The 15,203-nt window shown below is 37.2% G+C and overlaps 1 protein-coding gene across 1 annotated transcript; it reads left to right on the top strand.

Moving 5' to 3' along the window:
- The first annotated feature begins 1,006 nt into the window (after positions 1-1,006).
- LOC138330700 (VWFA and cache domain-containing protein 1-like) lies at positions 1,007-13,335 on the top strand. Its single transcript, XM_069278240.1, has 13 exons — positions 1,007-1,078; positions 1,409-1,574; positions 1,858-1,994; positions 2,533-2,705; positions 5,037-5,147; positions 5,323-5,445; positions 6,446-6,560; positions 7,080-7,175; positions 7,912-8,034; positions 9,465-9,577; positions 9,860-9,979; positions 11,677-11,795; positions 12,412-13,335. Exons 1-13 carry the CDS (start codon positions 1,007-1,009, stop codon positions 12,894-12,896), a joined length of 1,953 nt encoding a protein of 650 aa, XP_069134341.1. The 3' UTR covers positions 12,897-13,335.
- Positions 13,336-15,203: the final 1,868 nt, after the last annotated feature.

Below are 15,203 nucleotides of genomic sequence, written 5' to 3'. Positions count from 1 at the left end.
TTGTCAGCGCTGGAGCATCTTTAAAAATATATAAATGACGGCCCACTTCAGAAAGTAAGACGGAAAGTATGGCACAAATGTTGCCACGGCAGATATCAAAGGAAAATGGGCAGTCGCTCAACGTCGCAGTCAGTGCACAAACAATAAAACGCTGGTAATGTACATGTAGTTGTCCAAACCCTGAGTGACAAATCCTTCTAACTTATATATCCTTTATTTTGACTTAAGTCTGTTGTTAAATTTCGAAAAATTGCGGTCTGATATGTTGTTGACTGTTAATTATGACCTAGGCTGCTAATTTTGATGATTGAAGTTTTTTTTATTATTTTACAGTATCATTGTGTACTGGAATGAGTAGGACACATGCTTAATCGAACTATTGTTTTTTTACAGCTAGATCTATAAAATCTTCAAACAACACGCAGATTGAGTCATCACGTCATTATTTAGGAGCACACCAATGGTCCATTCAATGTGAACAAAAAGGAAAAAAATGAATCCTTAATGCGCACTATGAACAATTTAATATAGCTCAATCCATGCAAGTTACAGACATGATATCCCAATGCATGACCCAAGGTCAAGTACTTAAATTTTAGTGGATAAAAATGTTAGCTTCTAATGAAGGAACTCTATTTAACATATGTGGAAATCTAGACAGGAAGGGTCAGAGTGTTATAGATAAGGAGTGTTCAGTACAGGAGAGTACAGACGTGTTTTATGCAGCTCTGGAATTTCTTCTAAACTACCATACAAGGAGATTATGGATCTTCTTAATTTTAGATATGTGGATTATGTAAAGGATACACTACCCTCTCCTATAATCAGTTTCTGAAAAAAATGGAAGAATATGACTTTTGAAAGGAAAATCCCTACAATGGAGTTTACCTGTATAGCTGAGAAGTGTTCAGTACCTACTTACCTATGTACTGTGATAGCTACATAGACAGTGCTTACCAGTGGTATAGTAGTGACTTTTTGTGAGTATACACACTATATAGACAACATGAATGATAAAACTTCCACAACTGATGAGACTGATAGTGTTATCAGCAGATCACTCAGAGAACTTTTAAAAGTTAGGATCTTATCTTGTCCTTTCTTCCTAACTAACTGCCTTCTTCACTAACGTCTCCCTTTATACAGCGTTCCGTTGAGCGCTCGAAACTGAGAATCTGTCCCTTGGCTGGGACACACCATAGTCTATAAAATTGGTAGGTTTTGTTCTTGCCAGACGCTAAGCATTAAGAGAGTAAAACCTTTACATGGATTTTATAGTGACTATATATGTACATATATTTGTATGAACACATAAAAACAGGCCTTTCGGACAAAACATGTCCTATCTGCATTCTACATTAGTAAATATTCCTACACAGCGGTCGTTTAAACTTGTATGATTCTGTAGATCCCGAACAGTGACTACTCGGTGTGTGTGGTGGTAGGTGACGGTGCCAAAGATGCCAAATTTCCAGCCCAGACCAGGAGGGAAGGGGTGTTTGTCTACCATCGCCGTGACATATATAATGATAACCTGCCCAGCTGTAGGAACTTCCAAAGGAAAGCAACAATCGGTAACGCATTTATCAACACTACTACAAAATGTACATCTTTATTTCTGAAAAGAGATAAGATTTATACATCGAGATGTAGTATTCTAATAATTTTATTATTCTTGATGTTAAAAAATAACATTTGATAAAATTTTTGAAAGTTGTTATTTTGATTTTAAAAATATAAGACATAGAACACAAAGGATTTCCGTGATGAAACAAAATAATATAAAAAAATGAAATTAATTCAACAAATAACAAACGATTGAAACGTTACATATACATATATCACATATTTTTTCAGCACACTCGATAGTGCAGTTTAATGACAATGCCTTTAAAGACATTGGTACATTCCTGTATGAAAAAGAAAATGCGAACATCGTCGACAGATACACAAAATACTTCAACGGAGAGACTACGAGTGAAACACGATTTAGGGTAATTATTCAACAATAAACGTACTTATGTACTTATTTACTGTATGTTCCTTTAATCACCTAATCATTTCATTCCATTTTAGAAGGGAAATGTGTTACTTCGATGAAACTGAGACCTACGGTTAACATAAAATGACATCTGTACTCTTATTTAAACCAGTATGAAAACCTGTATTTTTTTCGAACATTAAATTATACTTTCATTTACTGAGTTGTAGCTGTATTAACCATGAGAAAATTCGCTGTCAATTTTAGTTTATAACGGATTGCGCATATGCGAGCAAACATATTTTGAATGTAGGGGAATTATGATTACCTACGTTGGGGATGTGACAATCAAATATTCACCATTTGGGTAATTCAATAATAAGTAATATCACCCTTTAGGATTCCGTTGTCAGAAGGCAAGGGATATTTCATTAATTTACAATTAGTTTCATATTCAATAAGTTCCTATTGATAGCATACTGCTCATATCAAAATACCAACAAAAGTCTCTATTGAAAAATCAACATATTCCATTGATTTATTATTCACAGGACGAAGTTGCGAAGTCTGTAGTAGTATCATTTAAGGCGGAAGAGATTTGGAAATCTAAATCCGATTTATCGTTATACACAATCTGGAGATACTTTGGTACAAAAGATGGATACATTCGCGTGTTCCCAGGAGTACAGCTGCCAGATTATTTTACTCATGAAACGAGATCATGGTAAGGCCAGATTAGATCGTAAACAGTAGATGTATTCACTTCAAAAATATTACAAGGAGCCTGGTCATTCGCTTTTATTACGCCATAAAGTTTTGCCTGGTGTTTATAGTTACTGTCGACGCGGGATAACCTCGAAAGTCACGGCTGCTTTACTTCCTCTATATGTGGATGGACTAGTTGCCTGTGCATCTATACACACGAGTGCGGTTTATTTATTCTGGGAATGCAGCGATTGTTTTATGTGGTCGACGCATTTCTATAAACACGCCCATTTCCCCAAAAATAAGCTTCAGAAAAAAAAACCGTGTGTTCGAACTATCGGAGTTGAAATCGGTAAAAATCAGTTTCAGTACAGATACATATCTGACGTAAGCGACGTATTGCAGAAAATTTCTAGGAAAAATCACACATTTTGCTGATTACCTGAAAGATGAATTCTCCGTTAACGTGAGAATTTATTTGTAAATTTAGTTATGTACATGAAGCAGAAGTCATGCATGTAGTAAAGGCCCCAAAACAGCACCGTTCATGATGTGGCCTAGAATCTACATCGACGTTCATAATTATTTAAACCACAGAAAATCTAGTGAACTATTAGTCTTTTGTTTTATTTCGTAACTTAACTTATTTTTTAATTATAAATAAAGTCAGTTGCATTCACGAAACTGCTGCTGAAAATGTTTACATTCTGTTCGTAAAATTAGGTCACAATCGAACTGTCAGATTGCCTAACCCCCGATTGCAGATTGTCTACGTCTAAATTAGATACATATGTTAATATTTTTAAACTGGTGAAAAGTATGCATCGTTTACGTTTTCATTATTTTAATTTAAACATCTTTGTGGCAATATTCAAAATACCGTCATTTTTGGGGATCCCACTGTGACGATTTGCCGACAAAAATCTTACCTTTACTTCGATTATTTGCCGTGTTCGAACTGTCACTAACGTTAGCTAAATTATTGTTTTTTTTTCCTGAAAAAATGTGTTTGAACTATCCGTCAGTTCAAATTAACCGGGACATTACCATACAGTATATACGTTAAGTTAATCAAAATATCGAGTTGGTTAGAGGCCATGTCACTACGCCATCTAGGTGATCACGACTGTCAGTGTTGTGCATGGGGCGGGGTTTATGAAGTCAGACTCGACCAATCGCCATGCGCATACTGTTATCCCATTCAATTTGTGCCTGTAGTGATCAAAGGAACTTCCTCCATTTGTCTGGTTAGTACCTTTCGAAGTAATCCCACGTCGACAGTAAATTAACTATATACTGATACTATGTGAAAACAAATCCCAATACATTATATTTTGTATTTGCATATTACAAAGTTATCTGCTCTTGATGAAAGATAATGATTGGTACTTCATGCTTTTGTTTTACTCTAGTATTTTTGTCTATTACTTACAAGTAAGCTTTTGCACATGTCACTTCTAATACATAACATAAATATGTCGTCGTATTCGTGGTTCTCTAGTAACCATATGTTTCTCTGGGTACAAAAATTCTACTATTGATATATTTCAAAGCTTAGTACAATATCCGGGTCAAGTTTCATCACCTTTCTTTAACTTTATGGAATTATTGAAACTTGAAATCTTCCAAAGGAGAGCATTACAGAAGGTAAGGAAAGTATCCTTTAAGCTGTTTTCCTTAAATGATGCAATGCTTTCAGTTAACGGACTCCTAAAGTCAGGAACGTTAATGAAACTGGGGCCAGCGTTATGTAGATATACAGAAGAACCTATTATAATAAAGTCAACCGCATTTCGCACTGTAAACGGTCAACAGTGTGCCATCAATCGCTGAATTTAGACAACAATGATAAACCAGTCCATTACAAAAGTTTAGTTTGTATTTAAAAATTGTTCTCGATATATTTTGGGTTTATCAGTCATAGACGAAAGGACTTTCTTCATAGATGCGAATAGAATATCCGTTCATTTGTATTTATAACTTCTTAAACCCAAACTTTATTAAGAATAATGCTTATAATTTAATTTGTATAACTCCAATTTGGCATTGATGTTCTTCCTTTATCTTATTTGTACCATCAAACAAATTCAGATGTGGCGCATTGATATCGTAGCCCATATTTAAGGTTAGCCAATGACTGTGCTGCTTTTCAGATGATTTACCACAAAAAACACTCTTCGTTACAATATGTGCAACTTTGTCAGTTTATGCAAAGATAACCTTAAACTTCTAATCAATAGAAATCATCGTAATATACGCATTTCAATTATAACATAAATTGTCAAAATCTATCTATATCATCTATAAAATTAAAGATCATTCAACATACTCATGATTATCTCCCTTTAAGGTGGCGGCGATCTAAATCCCAGAGAGGAATACTGACCATGACAACGCCGTACGTTGACGCCTGGGGCGCTGGGCTGATGGTTACATTTAGTCGCGCGATTTACGTTGGCAGGTAATCATTTATTTTGAACTAAACGACTAATTGTAATAAAGCATTCGGTGACATCGAATAGTAGTTATACAATTTGTTTCCTATATTTCAAGGACAGTTATTGATTATGGCTGACCTCATTTTCGTTATATCATTTTTTTTATTTTAACGCAAGTTGTGAAATTGCTTTCTTCAGACAAAATGGCGCCCACACAGATCTTGATGACGTGGAGGGCGTCCTTGGATACGACGTCAGTCTCTCGTACCTACACCGAGTAGTGTACGCTGACAATCCGGAATGTCAGAGGGCAGATAACATGTAAGCAATGATGAGATTTTTGTCTGTTTTTTGTATTGTCCAGAGGATTCAAATATGGTCGTGAAAATATTTCATTCCTACGTAAATTATAACTAATCTAAAGATCCAGTCATAATCGCGAAATCGCATCGTCACGAAAAAGTTGGAAGGTATGGAAAAATCATCGCAAAATTATGTAGGTTTACCAGATTGCAAGTTAAGGAGTTATACTGGCATCGCCCGTTTGGCCGCAAACGGGCAAACCTGTCCACACAAATATTCCTAAAACTGCTTGACAAATTTCACAATGGAACTTCACAAAATTAGAAACCAAGTGTAGATGTGCAAGAAGGCATTCATGTTTTTGATGTTTTTGTTTCCATACTAACTATGTCACTATACGCAGGTTTTGTATAATGGTTTGTTTGTTTGATTAATTAACGTCCTATTGACAGCTATGGTCATGTAAGGACGGCCTCCCATGTATGCGGTGTGTTGCGTGTATGTTGTGCGAGGTGCGTGTTTTTGGGAGACTGCAGTATATTCATGTTGTGTCTTCATAGTGGAACTGTTGCCCCTTTTATAGTGCTATATTACTGAAGCATGCCGCCGAAGACACCAAGCAACACACTCCACCCGGTCACATTATACTGACAACGGGCGAACCAGTCGTCCCACTCCCTGTATGCTGAGCGTAATGGCTAACAACTCGATAGTCGTAGATTTTGTTTAATGTTAATAGCAGTCATCGTGAAACTTAATAGAATCAAGTTTTCAAAACATCCGATGTCATTTTGTTGCTTTGGTTTCCAATTATTTTATGTATGGATCATTGTAAACATTTTTGGTCCTATTTTCAAAATCACGTCATTTGGTGGCCATGGTCTCAAATGAGACATAGTGGTGTATTGATTATCCATTAGAACAAGTTAATACTGATACGTAAGACAATCCCGTCATAATGCTTTCTATCCTGGAAGAGATTTAACACAATTTTAACATACGTCCTTTTTATCTGTAGATGCATGCTGGTGGATAACTCGGGTTTTATCATAATCCATCCGGATTTCGTAGACCCAAATATCCGAGAATCGGAAAGAAGAGCTTTGGTGGAGGATATCCACCTGGTGCAGAAGGTAACCCCGGTGTGGTAATTGTAATTGACATTTTAGAGACAACGAAGGTTAAAAAATAGGGATAAAATCCTAAGATTTGTATTATGAATGGGTCGGTATCATTCCATTCACAAAAAATTCTTCTGCCAAACTCATTATACGTTGTTTACTGGTTAATGTCAATGGTACATTTACAATTTGTCAATATTGACGTGTTTAAGTATTATTTGTCTGAGTCTGTTTTCACAGCTTCATTGTTTTTTGTTTTGTTTTGTAATGATGTAAAAATATTGCACAAATTAAAAGGAAAGGACACACTTTAAACGATAAACTTTATTTATGTTATCTATATAGAAATTACTTTCGATTATCGGATGTAAGCGAGCTATATTTTATTTTAACAAATGTTTGAATTAAAAAAAATGTGGACCATCATGCAATGACATTTTATTACAAAATTAAATATCGTGAAAGGAAATGGAGTCCATTCATTGGCCAGTCTATCGCGCATGTGAATCTCATGTAATTTATAACTTTCAGGAAAGTGATATTGCCGCACATTTGATAGCTAGGTCTGTGATGAGCAGACAAAGTTGTGCTAACTTCGACAACCACAAATTACAGATGACTTACAGGGTGTGTATACTAGGTAGTTTCACATTTATGGTCATATAATTCCTCGTCAAAAATCTTAATTCATATAGTTCAAATGGTAATACAGTGTCCGTTTATATTCACGAAGAACATACTTTTCGCATGAAACTATAAGTGACAGGAAAACCATTCTTAACTTTTAATCAGAATTCATGTGCTTTCCGAGAAATGAACGGAATTAAAGCTTACTGCTTTTAACTCGATTAATCGTATAAGTAAAATGTTTACACTGGCAACAATGTAGCTGATGGATTAACGTAAAAGTTAAAGTCCCCGAGAGTCCCCGAGAGTTGCCATTTGCTGCTGTTTACGCTTTGGCTCACCTGATGCGAAAAAATTAATAAGTTTTTCTCTCTTAGGGTACTCAAAATATTTTAATGATTTTGTACATTTTATATCAAGCTATGATATTGTTGCACGATATCTGACGGTCATCCCCCTCTGTGGTGGTATTTCTGTTAAAAAAAGAAATCAACGCCCATGGTTGGTACATGTTTGTGATATTAGTACAAGGCTGTTCCGATCATTTCTCGGTCCAACAAACGTCAGAACAATAACGTCTCTTTGATGTGAAAAAAACCTCTTCTGATATAATAAGTGATGCAGACAGTATTTAGTAGTAGATATATTATAGTTTAAGTATTCCTCCACTATTGTCCTTGTGAACACAACCATTTGTTTATTAAACAACTTTTTCTCTGAACGTGTATCCAAACAGGTCCAGCTGAATGATGGTGAAAACCACATCTCAGGACCGAATTATGATATGTGGGAAGTGGAAGGTACCAGCGTGTACTTGGTCAGGAAAACAGTAACGGATGTTCCAGTTCAGTGCTGCACGGTAGATACATTTAACTTACGATAACCATTCCGTCTTTTGCAAATTAAGTTTTCTCCCTTACGGGAAGGTATCGATTTTGTCATTAAAGTGTAAGTGAAATTCATGTAGTTTCCTCTGCAAAATATGACGTCAGACTTTAAACATGACGCAACAATCGATTCATACCGGCATGGGTATATATCCTTTTAATACACAAAAACGTAAAGATGGAACATAATAAAGTTTGATTTGGTTTGGCATTAGCATCAGCATTTCAGCAATATTGGAAATACTCAACAACAGCAATTTTAAAAGGAGTATTTTCAGAGTGTGTATTTGTGGGGAGCGGGTGGGGCGGGTCGGTAGGTTCGGGGTTAGAATGATATTCGTGCAAATATACGTATACCCTGGATCCTAAACAACAATCCAAACACATACCTTCCTGCCCAAATTGTCCGATTCTGAATTATTTTTTTTTTATAAAAAATGAAATTTGTCCCCCGATATTTTCGTCTGGATGATTGTGAATCGATGATATATGTGCGGATTATAGTGTGTAATATACCACTGCACACAATTGAATCCAAAAGGTGTCGCACATTAAAGGGACATGGACCTTACATAAGTTGTTCTGAATGCTTAGATATGGTTTTCAGATGTTTATTGAATATTTTATTGCAATGATTGGTTATCTAAAACGACCGGAAAACGTGGGGAATACCTACCTCAAAAATGATAAAAATAGACCGTCATATTCTATTTTCGGAACACAAAACGAAAGCAGGCCGAAGGCGAGGTTATAATGAACAACAAACTTGCCGACATGACACGGACCATTTGTTTTCCACATTTTAAGATTATTTTCAAACTTACGATGGTTGACAAATAAAGTTTAAGCCATATTTGTTATAAAATAATTTGTATTTAGCGTAAGAATGATAAGTCAAAAGTCAAACGAGACTTTTCATTCGACAGGGCATCGCGAAGTAAGGTTCCCGACTTATTGCACATATGTACATCACACAAGTATACAGTGGGGAGTAGCTCTCGTCTCTTGCATTTCAGCGATCCATTTATATTTACCTACTTTCCAAATCGCGAGTGTAACTGATTCTTTACGTAAACTGTCTTATATCAGAATTCGTTTGTGTTCGATTCACCCACGTTTTTGACCCTCCATTTTGTTTACATTTGTGCAGTGCATTGTGGGAGATCACCACTAGTATACTATCGTTACAAAATACAGAAAGATGGTATTTCTATTATAATTATTTTATTTGACACATTTGTACAATAACTGATATATATTACTTAGTAAGGTATCTGACACGTCTTAAATATGTATTTTACTCAGATTTACATGGTTTATTTAGGTTCATGTCCCTTTAAGATTATATTTGAATGTCGGTTTAAAAAGGGCGTACAAATAACCATATTTTTTCTGTTCTTAGAACATACCAATGATATCGCCAGCATCGAAGACTTGCTCCGACAGCGTTTTCTGTGATTGTTTATGTCACATTTCTATCGCATTCGACACATGTTTAAACATCAACAACAAGGAGTAAGTATTTCGCATGATTATAGAAGTAATGAATTGTACCTAGCTAAGTAACAAACAACGATTTACCAAACATTTATTCTTATGTACATGAAACAAAAATGTATGAAAACCATAAGTTTTGAGCAAGTAGTGCATCTGTATCAACCAAGGAATGTTTGATAAGTCCCTTAAACATCTGTATTCAGTCATGTTTAAAACGTGTTAATGCTTGTAATTTCTTCATCATACTATTATCTCCTAAACAATGCGACACTTATTCTTATGCATCTATATGCTCAACAGTGGAATTAGCCAGACTTGTATCGCTAAGACGCCCGATACGGAGTACACAACAGACCCGGACGTAACTACAGGCCTACAGGATTGTTACAACCCTGCGTGCGAAACCGAGACAACTGAAGGGTTGGTATCCTGTTATGCTAGAGAGGGGCGTGGCTACATACACTTATGGTGATTGGAAAAGGCGTGGCTAGTAATAGAGAGTGATACTTCTATGATGATGAAAAGTGGTATAACTAGCTATACTGATAAGGTTTGATATTTCTATGGTGAAGGAAAGGTGTGTGGCTTTGAATACAGTAATGGTTTTTATGATGATGGAAATCGTCGTGTCTAGTGATAGTCTGTGATAGTTCTATGGTGACGGAAATCGCCGTAGCTAGTGATAGGCAGAGATAGTTCTATGGTGATGGAAATGACGGTAGCTGGTGATAGGCAGTGATAGTTCTATGGTGATGGAAATGTCTGTAGCTAGTGAGAGGCTGTGATAGTTCTATGGTGATGGAAATGGTCGTAGTTAGTGATAGGCAGTGATAGTTCTATGGTGATGGAAATGTCTGTAGCTAGTGATAGGCAGTGATAGTTCTATGGTGATGGAAATGGTCGTAGTTAGTGATAGGCAGTGATAGTTCTATGGTGATGGAAATGACGGTAGCTAGTGATAGTCTGTGATAGTTCTATGATGATGGAAATCGCCGTAGCTAGTGATAGGCAGTGATAGTTCTATGGTGATTGAAATGTCTGTAGCTAGTGATAGGCTGTGATAGTTCTATGGTGATGGAAATGGTCGTAGTTAGTGATAGGCAGTGATAGTTCTATGGTGATGGAAATGACGGTAGCTAGTGATAGTCTGTGATAGTTCTATGATGATGGAAATCGCCGTAGCTAGTGATAGGCAGTGATAGTTCTATGGTGATTGAAATGTCTGTAGCTAGTGATAGGCTGTGATAGTTCTATGGTGATGGAAATGGTTGTAGTTAGTGATAGGCAGTGATAGTTCTATGGTGATGGAAATGACGGTAGCTAGTGATAGTCTGTGATAGTTCTATGATGATGGAAATCGCCGTAGCTAGTGATAGGCAGTGATAGTTCTATGGTGATTGAAATGTCTGTAGCTAGTGATAGGCTGTGATAGTTCTATGGTGATGGAAATGGTCGTAGTTAGTGATAGGCAGTGATAGTTCTATGGTGATGGAAATGACGGTAGCTAGTGATAGTCTGTGATAGTTCTATGATGATGGAAATCGCCGTAGCTAGTGATAGGCTGTGATAGTTCTATGGTGGGAATGACTACATCCGGGATAGAAAAATGTGTGACTTGCGATAGTCTTTGATGGGATAGATTGTGGATAATAAGACGCTTTGATAATTATTAGATCACGTGAACACTATTTTGTTATATGATGATGAAAACGGTTTGTTTGTTTGATTAATTTACGTCAAGCCTGTAAGGAAGGAATCCCATGTATACGGTGTCTTGCGTGAGTGAAGAACGTTTTCTGGGAGACTTGTGTATTCATGTTGTGTCTTTTTGTATAGAGGAGCTTTGCCCTGTTATAGTGCTATATCACTGAAGCACACCGCCGAAAACACCAAGCAGCACACCTGATAAAAAGGGCGTGGTAGGTCTCTGTGAATTATTTGGTTACTCAAAGGTGCGTTGAACTAGCGGTAGGCTACGGTAGTTATATAATGATGGAAAGACGTGGCTAAATGATAGACAGTGCTAGTTCAATACATACACCGCGGATAAGAGCCTTGATATATTGGCAGATAGAGTTCGGGCTGGGGTATACAAAATTTGTTTGTTTACTTTACAGAGATTGTTACTCGTACACAGGCTGCAGTTGGTGCGTACGCGATGATAACGCACCCCTCAGCAAACCCTGCTGTAGAGGTGTTGATACCTGCGATTTCGGGAAAGTCCTCGGAGGAAGCCGTAAGCATTTAATGAATACTCAATCCCTTGTGATCTTATCACTGGCACATCGTTTGTTTTGATAGCAACAGTATACAGTTGATTCATGCCTGGTCAGTCAATAGTCTTTCTTTTCTTGGGGTGTTGGGACCAACCTATGGATTATTTCCCGAGGTCGGATTCCGGGGGAAACTGTTCCTAGGATTTGTCTAGACACCGAGGGGACAGATGTTTGACTGTTGACTGGTAGACATGAAATCACTGTTTTGTTACCTGTATAGTTCGGAAACACTAAATAAAACACCAAAAATTATGTTTATCGCATTTATTAAATAACGCAATCTTAAACTTCAGCTTCTGTTGATAATGACGTTTGCCGGTGTTTATGAAATGAACAATTAAGGGTGTGCAAAAATTACTCGCCGATCAGCTATCAAACCAGTTTGAGGATTCGTATATTTGTAGCGATTTTCAAGCAATTGCTTGTGAAATCAGTCGAAAATACAGAAATATACAGAGTCATGAAGCAATTTGATTGGTTTTACTTGTTTAATTATCCATTCAATGTTTAATTCTTTTAACCATATTAAGAGAGATTTTGTTCCACTAAGACCTCAGCATTTTCCTTTCATTACAGAGAATGTGTGTCCGGATACCACACAGCGCCCAGTTACCTCAACACAGGAGACAACGGCACCGAAGAATAGTTCGCAGGTTGACACAGCAGTTATTGTTGGAGCTGTATTAGGTTCCGTTGTTGTTATTCTGTGTATTGTTATCATCTTAATATGCTACCGTCGTCATGTTTGTCATCCCAGAAGCAACCCGGCGGATGACTATCTCACAGCAGTACCGACAGTCCGCGACAACACGGCTGGGGTCGTCAATCAACAATATGCTGGTATGCAGACTGGTAGCCCACCTCCTTACAATAGCTATTCGGATACAAAGGACACTAACTTCATACCTATGCATCATAATGCAACTACAACGAACAATTACCACACGATGCCGGGCTCTTCCAATTCATCTGGATCAAGTGGCAGTGTCCCATCGCATTCACAGGCAAGTCAACAACAGCACCTGCCTCCAAATACACTGCCGACCGATAAGAGGTTGTGATGTCGTTTCCTGTCCAAGTGGACTTAAATTCATTATTTCTCCTCTGTTTGATTTAGATTAAACAGTACTTTTATGTTCATAGTTCTCCAAAAACCCTATGTACAGCAGACTTCAAACCCACAGTTCTTTCATGATGTCGGATATCGATGTGCGTTTTGTATACATCGGGATTATAACTGGCACCGATTCAACTTAGTAACCCGCGTTACAATTGACTGTTTCAGCAGTTGAATAAGAAGACATCATTTGGGTTTTAGGACTGAATGAGTAAATATCATTAGGTCTGAGTGTGAAGATGAAATTGCAGATTTAAGATATGTTAGCATCGGTCTATATATTTTCCATATCGCGAAGGCAAAGCAAAATAATATTTCGGTCTACGTGTGTTAACCCCTTTTTATACCAGTCACGGTATGTTTTTTTTAAATTATTTTAATCTGTGACCGAAGGTCAGGATGACCTATTGTCATCGTGTTTCGTCCGTCGTCGTGCGCCGTGCGCCGTGCGCCGTGCGTCGTGCGTAAGACTATTTATACAAAAGCCTACTCCTCCTTAATCCTTGGATGGATTTCATCCATATTTGGTTTGAAACATCATTGGGGAAGGACAATCATATTTTATATAAATGAGCCTGGTCCGACCCCTAGGGGCTGAGGGGTGGGGCCCCAAAAGGGCAAATTTTCTTATTTTAAGCTTTAAAATCCTACTCCTCCTTCATCCTAGGGTTGATTTCATCCATATTTGGTGTGAAACTTCATTAGGGAAGGACAATCATATTTTATATAAATGAGCCTGGTCCGACCCCTAGGGTCAGAGGGACTGGGCCCCAAAAGAGCAAATTTTCTTAATTTAAGCTTTAAAATCCTACTCTTCCTTCATCCTTGGATGAATTTCATCCATATTTCGTTTGAAACATCATTGGGGAAGGACAATCATATTTTATATAAATGAGCCTGGTCCGACCCCTAGGGGCTGAGGGGTGGGGCACCAAAAGGGCAAATTTTCTTATTTTAAGCTTTAAAATCCTACTCCTCCTTCATCCTTGGGTTGATTTCATCCATATTTGGTGTGAAACTTCATTAGGGAAGGACAATCATATTTTATATAAATGAGATAGGTACGACCCCTAGGGTCAGAGGGACTGGGCCCCAAAAGGGCAAATTTTCTTAATTTTAGCTTTAAAATCCTACTTCTCCTTTATCCTTGGATGGATTTCATCCATATTAGGTTTGAAACATTATTAGGGAAGGACAATCATATTTTATATAAATGAGTCTGGTCTGACCCCTAGGGGCGGAGGGGCGGGGCCCCAAATGGGCAAATTTTCTTAATTTAAGCTTTAAAATCCTACTCTTTCTTCATCCTTGGATGGATTTCATCCATATTTCGTTTGAAACATCATTGGGGAAGGACAATCATATTTTATATAAATGAGATAGGTCCGACCCCTAGGCGCAGAGGGGCGGGGCCCCAAAAGGGTAAATTTATTTAATTTAAGCTTTAAAATCCTATTCCTCCTTCATTCTTGGATGGATTTTATCCATATTTGGTGTGAAACATTATTTGGGAAGGACATTCATATTTCATATAAATGAGCCTGGTCCAACCCCTAGGGGCTGAGGGATGGGCCGCAAAAGGCCACATTTTCTTAATTTAAGCTTTAAAATCCTACTCCTCCTTCATCATTCTTTTATCACCTATTTCAATCTCCCTGGTTTGTGCTTCTAATAATTTATTCATATCACCCATTCATCTTTAATTTTGGATTTGCCTCTAGCAAAAGCATTACTATTGGTAGACATCATATTTATGAAATTTTTTCTTTTTTTTTTCTCTCTAATATATCAGCATAATAACTCGCTTGCAACAAATATGAATAATCTGGATGCATACATATTTGGCACGAAGGGCACGAAGGGCACGAAGGGCACGAAGTGCGTAACACTTCTAAGGTAACGCATACATGAAAATATAAGAAAAAACACAATCTTCAAAATTCAATCGTACACACTGACAGCTTCAGTTTGCGGCCGCCATTTTTTTACCCACTGTAAAAAATCCCATCAGCGTGAATGCGATGCTTTGAAGTCAGCTCAATATATAATCAAGTGGTTCAATCGCTTTTATGATCCGACGAATGTAATCTTCATCCGGTAGAAGCTCAGTGCAATTGCTCTTTATTTGCAATCGTTCAAGTGATAGACCACCTTCCAATATAATCAGTCGACCCAAAACGGAATATCTGTTACGGAAATAAAAATTTCTTCTTTCTCTTATGTGAATTTCCTTCTCAAATGGGGGTTTTGG

Source organism: Argopecten irradians, chromosome 9 (assembly GCF_041381155.1).
Source record: "Argopecten irradians isolate NY chromosome 9, Ai_NY, whole genome shotgun sequence".
Taxonomy (NCBI): domain Eukaryota; kingdom Metazoa; phylum Mollusca; class Bivalvia; order Pectinida; family Pectinidae; genus Argopecten; species Argopecten irradians.
Note: the sequence above shows the minus strand (reverse complement) of the source record. Positions and strands in the feature narration are given on the sequence as shown.

Coding starts and splice junctions, on each gene's coding strand:
- LOC138330700 (XM_069278240.1), top strand. CDS start 1,007: ATGAATGATAAAACTTCCACAACTGATGAGACTGATAGTGTTATCAGC. Junction 5,148..5,322: donor CGCGCGATTTACGTTGGCAG/GTAATCATTTAT, acceptor TGCTTTCTTCAG/ACAAAATGGCGCCCACACAG. Junction 11,796..12,411: donor GAAAGTCCTCGGAGGAAGCC/GTAAGCATTTAA, acceptor CTTTCATTACAG/AGAATGTGTGTCCGGATACC.